The following is a 10,736-nucleotide window of genomic DNA, read 5'->3' as shown; positions in this document are numbered from 1 at the left end:
GACCGCCAACTTTGGCGTTTCTGGTGAAAAGTAACGGCGTCGTATCGCAACTTGGGACTCTGCCGCGCAATGTCCGTTTTAAGCGCGAGACACATGGACGACTGGTGCATGCGATTCGCATGCGACTGATCCGCCAAAACCGGTCCTAACAATAATTCGTAACGATCAGTCGCATGCGAATCGCATGCACCCGTCGTCCATGTGTCTAGCGCTTTAGGGTCTCCAACACGACGTCGCTGTACGCGCAGTTCGTCATGAAGGAATGACTCCTCCGCGCTGAGGCTTTTGGTATGGAAAGAGGGAACAACGAGACGGTGTCTAAGTCCACCGCCATGGATTCGCAATAGGCGTGAACTCTTTGCAAGCGTCTTTGCCATTCTTTAATCACTCCAACTCCAGGAAGTCCCATCGTACCGCAGCCCACATTACCGCGGTAAGCAATGCAGCGAGCAAAACACGAACCACATGTTTCAAACATACATGTTGCATCCATCGACAGGTATTGACAAAAGACAGCTAATAACTACATGAAAGTACGGCAAGATATGTGCACCTCTCAAAGAAGTTCGCACTTACTGCACGTACCTCGGCATACATACGAAACAACGACAAAAAGTACTGCAGGATATGTGCACCTCTAATTTTGATGATACACATACTGTTTCAGAAAGGACGGAAGTTCGCTCTCACACAAGGAACTCCCTCAATACATTCAAAATGTTCGCTCACGGCCGTGCTTGTGTTTGGTCTCGCACAGTGATGTACATGCAAACTGAACACTTATCCCCATTTGTAAAGCGTGTAAAATGGGGACCAATGTTCAATGGCGTACAGCCACGCCGTATAACTCTTCGCAGCAAAACGGCGAGCGATGGGAGCAGCCGCAGTTTGATTCACGATTCACGCGGCAGGCCTCGGTAGAGGTGTCCATGATCTGCCGCATGCCGGGCATGGCGCACTTGGGGTCCACAGTGGAGTAGCCGTCACAGCTGAAGCCTGAGGGGTTCAGGGCCACGAAGAACACGAGCAAGAGGACGCAGACGAGGCAAATGACAGCCAGGAACACCGCGATGTTCCGCCGGCGCTGTTGGACCGCCTGAGAAAAAGCTTCGCCGACGGCGTCGGTGGCTCCCACTGCGGACAGGAGACGAAGTGCGTCAAGGGAGGGCTGAACAGTCGTGCCCGAAGATCGGCGCTTGTACAAAAAATTTGCCTTGGTTGAACGCGGTTAAACCCAGTTCGTCGACGGATGGTTCAGCTTTGCTTGCTTTGGGAAAGATTTAACTTCATTCCATGTCTTAGTTTGGGCTCTCGATTTTGCAAAGTGTGCCACTTCGTAGCCGCGACTACCGCACCTACCATGGCCCCACAGACAACGCACGGACACTGACCGGCGCCGTCGGCTATCTCGGCGCGAACGCGCACTCAACTGGAATGTCGCCAGCGCCTCTGGCAGTGGTATCAGGAACGACTGACCTTGAGCCGCTGTTCTGTTCACTCCGCAATTGCTAGAGGTGATGGCGACATCCAAGTTTTACCCCGGCCAAGCTTGCAGGCCAGATTTACAGAAAGAGACGTTATCTGATTTTGTACCTGGAGTAATATACCTATCGCTCTAAACTAATGAAAGATTAACTAAAAACTAAAAACGAAAAGATGAATAATTCCTCGAGCAGTCGTAGTGAGAGGGTAAATCGAAAGCCAGTGCTCCATGTCCAGTTAGATCTTCCCGCCATTTCGGCGCTCTTCGCGCATGGTGCCCCATAAAACGCCATTAAATGACCGGTACTTCGGGAACGCCGTGTGATCCCGGCAGCCGGAGCATATGCTAGCCTCGCTGCATTCAAGCATGGCGAAGGTATCGAGAATTACACACAATCTTGTTCTTTTAAAGACGATAGTCTTTCTTGGGCTACTTAAACCCAGAAATTTTGGTCTGTCTGTATGTCTGTATGTCTGTCCGTCTGTCTGTCTGTGACTCGATTCAGCCACCCGGCCAAAGCAAAAGAATGCCTGCGCAATAGTCTTATATAGTCACAGCTAAATCTACCCGTCTTGGTCCGGTGTAATGTTCATACTTGTCAACATTGTTGAAGAAGAACAAGACATTACGGAAATATGACACAACAAATCAATACAGAAGTGATATTTGCAGTGTTCCTTTATAAAAAATCAAACATGCTTGACTTTTGCGAAATTAAATACTTCATCAACTTCAGAAAAAGAATTCACTCCGCCGTCGCCTGCTGTCGCCCGCGCCACTATAGCTTCTGGCGCCATTTTAAGAAATCAACCGGCAACAGTTACGAAAGGTTCCACTAGATAGTTTCCACGTTCTGCTTGCAACGCACGTGGAGTAGGGAAACGCGGTTCTGTAAACGTTGAAGTAGGGCGCCTCGATTAACGCGCGTCTTCGCCGTACGGCAGCGTTCGCATCGAGACACCCGGTTTGGAGCAGTAGAACGCGCAAAATTTAAAATGATTTAAGCAAAAATTTGGCGTCTTTACCTTGGGAGGAGCGCGACGCAAGAGGAACAACATGAGAGGTGAGCGGTAAAGCGAAGGGAGGCATTTACTTCGCAAAAGCCGATAAAGACTATCGTCTTTTGACGTCATTTGCAACGAAAGGAGCAGAACAACATGAGAGGTGAGCGGTAAAGCGAAGGGAGGCATTTACTTCGCAAAAGCCGATAAAGACTATCGTCTTTTGACGTCATTTGCAACGAAAGGAGCAGATACGCGGCCAATTTTTTGTATTCGGGTAAACGTATCTATTCGCAGCCTGTTAAATTTTCAACGTATGCATTTTCCTTGAAATTGCGTATGAGTATCTAACAAGGTAATTTCCTAAAAGCACCCCCCCCCCCCTCTGAGTACTATCACGAGTTGAACTTGTGCGTAGTGAACCTGGGTATTTCTCTACAAGGCTCAACCAAGTAGTCGTAAAATCTGTGCTAAAATTTCCAGTTGAAGAACAGGGGTGTCACGCATCTATATCCAGGACTGAATGCTCCGGACATTCGATATATATACATAAGAACGATCTTCAACACGCGAAAGGCGCCTGCTCCCAGCTTCTACTTTAGAACAAGGAATTATTTTATTTTGAGTCTCTTCATCCATCTTCGTGGTCAGGGAAGGTGACCATAAAAATAATGGTAAGGCTTAGGTGCTCGACGAATTTATCATCCTCATGTAGGCGGCAACAACGAAGGAAGTGGCGACATGAGGAGTCCAGGTTTGTGCTTCACCTATGCCTTGAAGCTCCGAAAACTGACGCTTAAAAGCAGCTTTGCAATAGCAAAGGAAAGTGTACTTGCATTGAACGGAAAGCTCGCGTCGGGCGTTGGCTCGTGGGAATCTCTTGTAGAACCTGTAAAACGCAACGAAAAGAAGAGCTCTCGTATTCATTTTGGCTGGATGAGAGTTTTAATTGGTATTCTTAACAAATCTTCCTGAAAGTCGTTAACCGACAGCGATGTTCGAAATGACTTAGGGGGCCAAAACTTTTTGTTACTGCTATCCGTTATAAGGTCACTTCTATTGTCTCCAATGGCTCCCAGGTTAATTACGTGCAACCCAATAAGATACGCTACACTGCCTCACCCAGGGCGACGAGTCCCGGAGTGTCGCTGGCCTGTCCAGGACGGGTTGTGGCCAGGCACCGGAGGCTGCGTATGCGCGGCTTCTGGCTCTGCGGCTGTCGCTCCTTCGGCAATCCACCTCCGCATGATGGGACGTCTGACAGAAGAGGAAACTCCACCGGAACTCTCGGATCCTCCACTGTCCAGCTGCTGGACCGACGTCGCCGTGGACGCCAATGAACGTCTCACACGCGCCATGGGCTGCTTGTTCGGAAAAGTGCTCTCCGAGTTATAAAATGTACGCGGAGCAGACTTGTTCTTGTTGAGGGACATGGCGCCCCTTTTCTTGGCTCGCGTCTCGCGAGATGCCTGGTTGCACCACGTGGCATTGGTTTTTGTGGGGGCATGCTTCGCCGGTGGCTCCACGTGTTGTCCGCGGGTTTCGCCTGGTTCGTAGCGGAAAAATAAGATAAGAAAGAGAACAGCGGTATTTTAGGTCACTCAGTGGCATAAATTTTCAATGTGCCGTCCAGATACTTCTAAGCTGCGCGCGTTTTTGGTACTAAAGGCAAAGCAGAACTGGAGCTCTGACCCGATAAGCCTCATTAGACATCAGACGATCCACAAAAATCTGTATGCAGTAACTTTGAAGAGGGCGACACTTAATAATTTTCGCAGACGTTGACGGAGAAACGACCAAGAAATCAGAAAAATCGTCGCGAATCTTGTTCGGAATGGCGGCACTTGAGACCGCTTGCGGGGCTAGTTAAGTGCACACATGCGCGTTAGAAATTTAAGGCTATGTTTTTTTCGTGCTGTTTAGGAATAATTTTTCTTCTCACGGGGGTTGCGGCGGCCCATAGATTTGCTCGTGTATGATACCGGCCAAGCTATTCGTTCGTACCTGCACGACCGGTCTGGACGTGCTCACTCGGCTCGTGAGCGCGTCCAAACTAGGCGTGGTACCTGGTTGGCTGTGTGTCACCTTCACTGCGATAGCACAGCTCTTGCTATTGAGCATCCATCAAAGGCAAGCCACGATATGGCTGCCTCCTAATTGGTCAATAAAAGGAGCAAACGTTTATGAAATTAAAACGGGGAGGTCGGCCTGAGAGAGTTCTCCGGCCAGCTACTCCGCTTGAGGACGGAGAGAGCGAAAACAAAAGCGGAGAGATGTGAGATGACTGTCGCAGAAGTAAGTTTGAATGTAGAGTGTTCACAGTGTCAGTCCACTGCACCGTTGGATCTTTCGACGTGGACACGTATGAACGCCCAGACGTTACAGAAAAATTGCGAGAAGGGGCTTCTCAATGCTCAATACCTGCAGAAAATCTTAGCTGCCTTTGTTTGGAAAAGTTGAAGAGATGAACGCAGTGTGTTAAATGCTTTAGCACTTCCTGAACCTCAGTTTCAAGCCTTTTCAAAAAGCCCATATAGTTGGCCATTCGTGCATGCAGACTCGTTTTTGCGTGTCCGCCCTTGAGGGAAGGGGAGACCGTTGAACATTATTAGTGGCGCCTGATGAAACACAGAGTGGCTGAGGGGAAGAACGGCCAGCCTCTTGCCTCACTTTCACAATGGGTGCAGCAACACCTCCGGGAGCTGCGCCGATTGTACTAATTTCAACTTGCTCCGAGAACTATCCACTTGTCCCACTACGGGGGTCAGGCGAAAGGGAACTGGCCCGATCGGAAGAGGTGGAGAGACGGAGCGAAAGTCCGTATGAACGTTCTTCGGTTATGTTTGGTGACACCCAGTGTCCTGCCTAATTTTCTGTCAACTTCGGGAGCTGCTCGGTGCGCATCGCCACAATTACAGTGACTGGGCGTTTGATACAGATGGCAAGTCGGAGCAACGACGAGGCGCAGCCTACGAAACTGGCCTGCTGGTTAGGAAATTAACGGTGGGTTACGTTGGGTTTCCGTGGATTTCGTCTGGTTCAGTACTGGTACGGCCATGTTTTTGTGTGATGTGCCATTTTAGGGCGGAGCCCTCTGGTGTCCGGTACCTAGGTTTCGCGGCGGCGGCGGCGGCGGCGGCGGCGGCGGCGGCCGTCGCGTACGCGCAACCGAGTGAGCAAGCGAGGCAGAAAGAAAAAATAGAGGAGCAGAAGGGTTGGTGGGCTAGGTGGCAGCGTGGCTATGGCGTCATCTGACTGCCTCCCCCTCACACTTCCGCCATGCGTCGCTGCTGAGGAGCGCCCTCCTTCTCGCCTACACCGAGGGCCTTTCTTTAGAAGCCGAATTTAAACGTCATGAAAAGAATTACCCACGCTGTTGTTCTTAAAGGGGCCCTGAAAGGCATTTTGAGCACACTAAATGAACTAGCGCAACCGTTAGATTGGGTCGTCAACTTCCTCTGTGCCAAGTATTACTCTTTTACGCGCAGCGGAAAGCTCACACTTCTGTTGCAAAGTTTGTCGTTTTTTTCTCACCCTTTCCTTCGTGTTTTTGGACGCCGCCATCTTCACATGTCTACATCATCGATTCCCAGATGTTCGTCATGAGCTAGACATCCTGCTATTGGGCGGCTTTTTCACGCACTTCCGGCAAAGAGATGAGTCGTCTGCTCAGCGTCGGCTCGCCGGCTGATCTGCCAGCGGAGTGCCGGAGTGCTTGGGCATTTTACGACAAACGAAACAAGTGTAAAACAAACGCTTAACCGTTTGTATTGAATGCAACACGGCCATAGCACGACATGGATATTCTCTTACCTGAGTACGTTCCATAAAGAAAGCGTTCAAGCCCCGTGGCACTTCTTTCGTGCAATCGCAGAGAACGCCCTGAGCCGAATGCCCGGGTTTGACGCATACATTTTATTCAGCTACAAAACAATCCAGAGATGCGTTTCTAACGAATACAACGTCACAACATGCGTTGAAAGTCTGAACCACGATTGACAGAGGATGGGTTGCCTCCTGCCCGTCGTAAATTCGGTACTCACCTCGCGCGCGGTTTGCGGGGACGAACAGCAAGTCACTTACCTCTGGCGCACAAGCCGATGGCTTTTAGCCACGCACACTGCACATACCCCATGCGAGGTTGAGTCGTACGTCGCTCGAGAAAGATTATCCAGACCATGGGAAGAACTATCCACCCGCAGAAGCACAACGTCGCATTTCATCGCGAAACAAAGGCGTCCACAACACACACACCATCGCCTCCTGTAATGCCAAACGCATCTCGCACTTCCCAATAGGAGTGGATGGTACGCCTGCAGTGCCCACATGTCGCGAGGTGGGGCCCCAAGCTGAACCGGGATCACGGAACCGTAACTGACTTCTGGAGCGGTTCGTGCCTTGTTGCCAAGGCAACCGATGTTTGAGATTGTCAAAGAAATGGCGCTCGCTCCAGCGCTAGAAAGCTCAGAGCCGCGGCGGGGAATGTTTTGCCAACGTTGCCGCTCTCCACCACGCGTCGCCCCAAGCTGAACTGGTCACATGATTGAAGCGTTTTGTGCACGGGTTCTGTATCGGTTCAAAATTTCTTTTTCACATGGCGCCGGCAGGAATTACCACCGCCGCAAAATAAGACCCGGCACCAGCGGGGCCACATCTGATACGGCGCTTTTTGGATAAACAGTGCGCGGTGCATCAAGGGAACGAGCGCACGACCCTCCCCGTGCGGCTGCGAGTTCGCCGCCGATAAAAAGTCATGTGCCGCCAGCAACGTACACCGCGAAAGGGCAAGGCCAGGCCGCCGCATACATGCGGCCAGATTTTTCGTTCGCTTTTCTAGCCTTGAGCGGGGTGCGTGCGGGATTCATGGTGTCAACAAAGCTTGCCCGTAGCAGACGGCAGTGTGAGCAGCGCAACAGCGGAAGTACGTCACCGCTGCGGAGCGCAGCATCATGGGAGGCAAGGCTTGCGCGCCGTCAACAGCGGAGAGTAAGTCGAAAGGAGGAGGAAACTCGGAGCGACGATAATGCGCGGTTTTTGATTTACGATTTCTCAGCTAATACTCATCGCTTTAACAAAATTCTTGCGGGAGGAGATTGTAAATACATTGCTTTATTTGGGTGCATGTACATCCATGCATCGGCGGAAGGTATTTCAGGACCCCTTTAAATACGCTCTGTAATTCAAGGCGAATCAACATTCACTTCAGAATTCATTGCCAGTACATAGGTTTAGCTTGTAGCTGCAGGTCCGGAGACACCACGCCCACTGGCAGCCGCGTCGAGAACTGCGTGACTTCAAGCAGGTTGTCAAACCAGTTTGAGCCTTTCAATTTTAGTTTCACGTGTGTCGTGGTTAATATCAACTTTTCTTGTACATGCAGAGTCTGTGAACATTCAATCTGCTCGGAAATCAACCACATCCTGCAAGAGGGCCGGCAATTATGCCGTGACCAGTGACGTCACTCAATCTATGAGGGGGATAAGGCGAAACAAACAGAAGCGTGCATTCGCAGAAATCAGTGTAATATGAGGCCGGAAAAAGTTAAGCATGACCTAGGCATGCACATTCTAGAACATTGCCCGGCAATTTACTTACAATATGTTGTTAGATCGGTTCAAAGTGTGCCCTTTAACTTGGGTAATACGCATATATACGCCACGGTTGCAGTCTGAAATGTTTATTTGCTCTATTTACTGTGAATTTATTTTATTAAAACGAGATATATATTCGTGGCATGTATCCAATTTCTCCGAACAAATTTTAATCCTGGAAGCAAATCCGGATTTTGGCCTTTTGAAAGTTTGGTAAATATTCCGGGCGAGGCCTAATACTTTAATATGCATGATGTGCAAGTGGTCAGAAAGAGCAAAAAAAACGAACAGGGTCAAGCCGGCATCTATTTGGCATTGCGAAAGAGAAGCAGGAGAAGCATAATAACCGCACTTACGTGGAACAGAAGACTTGGGCCGGTTTCCGCCCCCTGTAACCAATTCTGAAGCCTGTGGAATGCACAAGAAGCGAACAATTTGTTGAACAATCTTATATGGGCGAAATAAAAGTTAACAAAAATCAGATAGTTTATTCAGTTCTTCGGTGCTATTACACCGATTTATGGGAATGCTCGACCTACTTAAAGAACGGAACAGAGTTGTAAACGCGGTTAATATGGTTAATGGTTTAAAAATTAATGGGTTACGGCCTCGGTGGTACTTCCAAATCAAATTTTATAAAGTGGCTCAGTAATATCACACTTAAAATTCAAAATCTTGCTCATAGTCTTGAATTGTTGTTTTTATTGAAACAAAGCAACTGTTACTCTTCTGACAAAACGTTAACACACTTTCAGGCTAAGAGCAGGCATAGTTTCCCCTCCCCAAATTCCCACTTTGGTTTTTCGCTTTGACCCGTTAAGCCACAGTTATTTTTTGGCCTTTCCACCAAACATCAACGCTGCTGAAAACTTTCTGACAGCAAATTATACCTGAGTTGGGATAGGGACCAGACATTGGGCGCCCTTCAAGGTAAGCCTTCGATGAAGTACAATTTAGAGCGCAAGCGCTTAGGCGTCCGCTCCTATGGTTTGCTGAGGCCGTCGCACCTCGATGTAACCGAGCGAACGAAGTAGACACCGAACAGGACGAGGTAAAGGGAGCATGAAAGCGGAGGAGGAAAGAATGGTGAATATGTGAGCGGGAGGGCGGTATGCCGAGGACGCGCCAGACATTCTCCTCCACGGTGACGACGCGCTGCGAGATTGGGGCAGCAAGTCGAACATATATTCGTCCATTTCTCCGACCACAAGGCTTCCGTCATGACAATCAAGGGCTCGGAAAGGAGTTTTTCTTGAAGAAGGAGTAACATGTGAATAATAAAAGTGGTCTGTGACCACACATTTGCCTCAATTCTTTGCTCAACATATATTTTGCACTGTTGAAATTGCTAACAACTGCGCTCAAATTTCTCATTCGAGAGTATCGTAATCGTCGGCAATTTTTTTCCAAGTTCAGTTGCTTTAGTCGCGGGATCTCGTTAGAAACGGACGTGGACATGGTTTTGCTTCCGTCAACGAGTACTTCATGTTACTGTGTTAGCATTACAAAGGTCAGGTTGGCAAAAACTGGCCATCGTTACTCTGCAGACTAAAAAGTGATTGATTATGAGGTTTAACGCGCCGACGCAACACAGGCGGTGAGGGACGCCGCAGTCCTCGGAGTCCTCCATGGAGTCCTCCGGAGTAATCCGGAGTCCTCCATGCAGGACTCCGGATTAATTTTGACCACCTTGGGATCTTGAACATGCTATGAAATCTCGACACACAGGTGTTTACGCTTTTTGCATCATAAAAGCGGCCGCCGTGGCCGGGGAACCGAACCCGTTTCCTTAGGCACAGCAGCACAAAACTTTAGCCATGGATCCACCGCGTTGGGTATGCCGCCACGGATTTTACAGATTCACCACCTCTTCTTTCTACTCCATCCCCCCCCCCCTCTCTGATCCCCGGACATGGAATAGGCACATGTCACGGCGATGCTTTGTGTCATTAGTTCTTGAGTACAGCTGATGATTGTGACTGGAGCATTTTGTTTCAGCTTGCACAACTGATCACCTGGGCGAAGCAAGTCAGATCGAAGCGGCATAATTTGAAGAATAAAACGTTTTCCTCGAAGGAGTGTAATTACTCACCTGGACAAAGGAGCCCCGCATCGTCGCTGACTGCGATGCTCCATCCGATGCCATGCTGTCTCGTTCACCGGCAGGTCCGTTGTCTTTTGGCGCTTTCGGTGCACGCCACGTCGAGGGCCTCCGACGGTAGCTGGGCGTGCAGGCGGCGTCCCCTCCAGCGGCCGCGTCTGCCTTCGAGAAACCGCCTCGTCTCCTCGGGGCGAACGAGCGAATTTCGCCGAGTGTTTGCTGTTGGGACGACGACCCGTCTTCTGGCGTTCTCCAAGAAGTGGCTGGAGCACGCCGGCCGGGCCCGGCGCCCCTCCAGTTCCGTGCTCGGGGCGCAGATTTGGCGTCCGCATTGGAAGTGGAGCTCGCGCTTCTGTCGACTGCCTGAGCAGTGGTCGAGCCGTCCCTGTCACGGATGGGGCCCCGTCTGGGTTTAGAGGCCTCATTACCTTGTAGCGCGTTGGGGCCTAGGAAGGGGCGAGGGGCAAAGGGTAGAAGTGAGATGTTTTCCCACCGTCGCAGGCCTACCGCTTTTAATAATACAAGCGATCATATCTCTACAGGAGACGGCGCAATAAGAA

General features: G+C 50.0%; 1 protein-coding gene across 1 annotated transcript in view; it reads right to left on the bottom strand.

The window, feature by feature from the left end:
• Nucleotides 1–820: 820 nt before the first annotated feature.
• LOC144168292 (uncharacterized) overlaps nucleotides 821–10,736 on the bottom strand; it is a 30,144-nt gene continuing 20,228 nt past the window's right edge. The window contains exons 6-10 of the mRNA XM_077697303.1: nucleotides 10,168–10,622; nucleotides 8,432–8,483; nucleotides 3,607–4,030; nucleotides 3,321–3,373; nucleotides 821–1,134 (exon numbers count right to left, since the gene is read on the bottom strand). Of these exons, the coding sequence (XP_077553429.1) occupies nucleotides 821–1,134; nucleotides 3,321–3,373; nucleotides 3,607–4,030; nucleotides 8,432–8,483; nucleotides 10,168–10,622 (1,298 nt within the window). The remainder of the gene's footprint in view (nucleotides 1,135–3,320; nucleotides 3,374–3,606; nucleotides 4,031–8,431; nucleotides 8,484–10,167; nucleotides 10,623–10,736) is intronic.

Source organism: Haemaphysalis longicornis, unplaced genomic scaffold (genome assembly GCF_048455015.1).
Source record: "Haemaphysalis longicornis isolate Haplotype H1 unplaced genomic scaffold, Haemaphysalis longicornis Haplotype H1 scaffold_2, whole genome shotgun sequence".
Taxonomy (NCBI): Eukaryota; Metazoa; Arthropoda; class Arachnida; order Ixodida; family Ixodidae; genus Haemaphysalis; species Haemaphysalis longicornis.
This window is presented reverse-complemented; position numbering and strand designations above follow the sequence as displayed.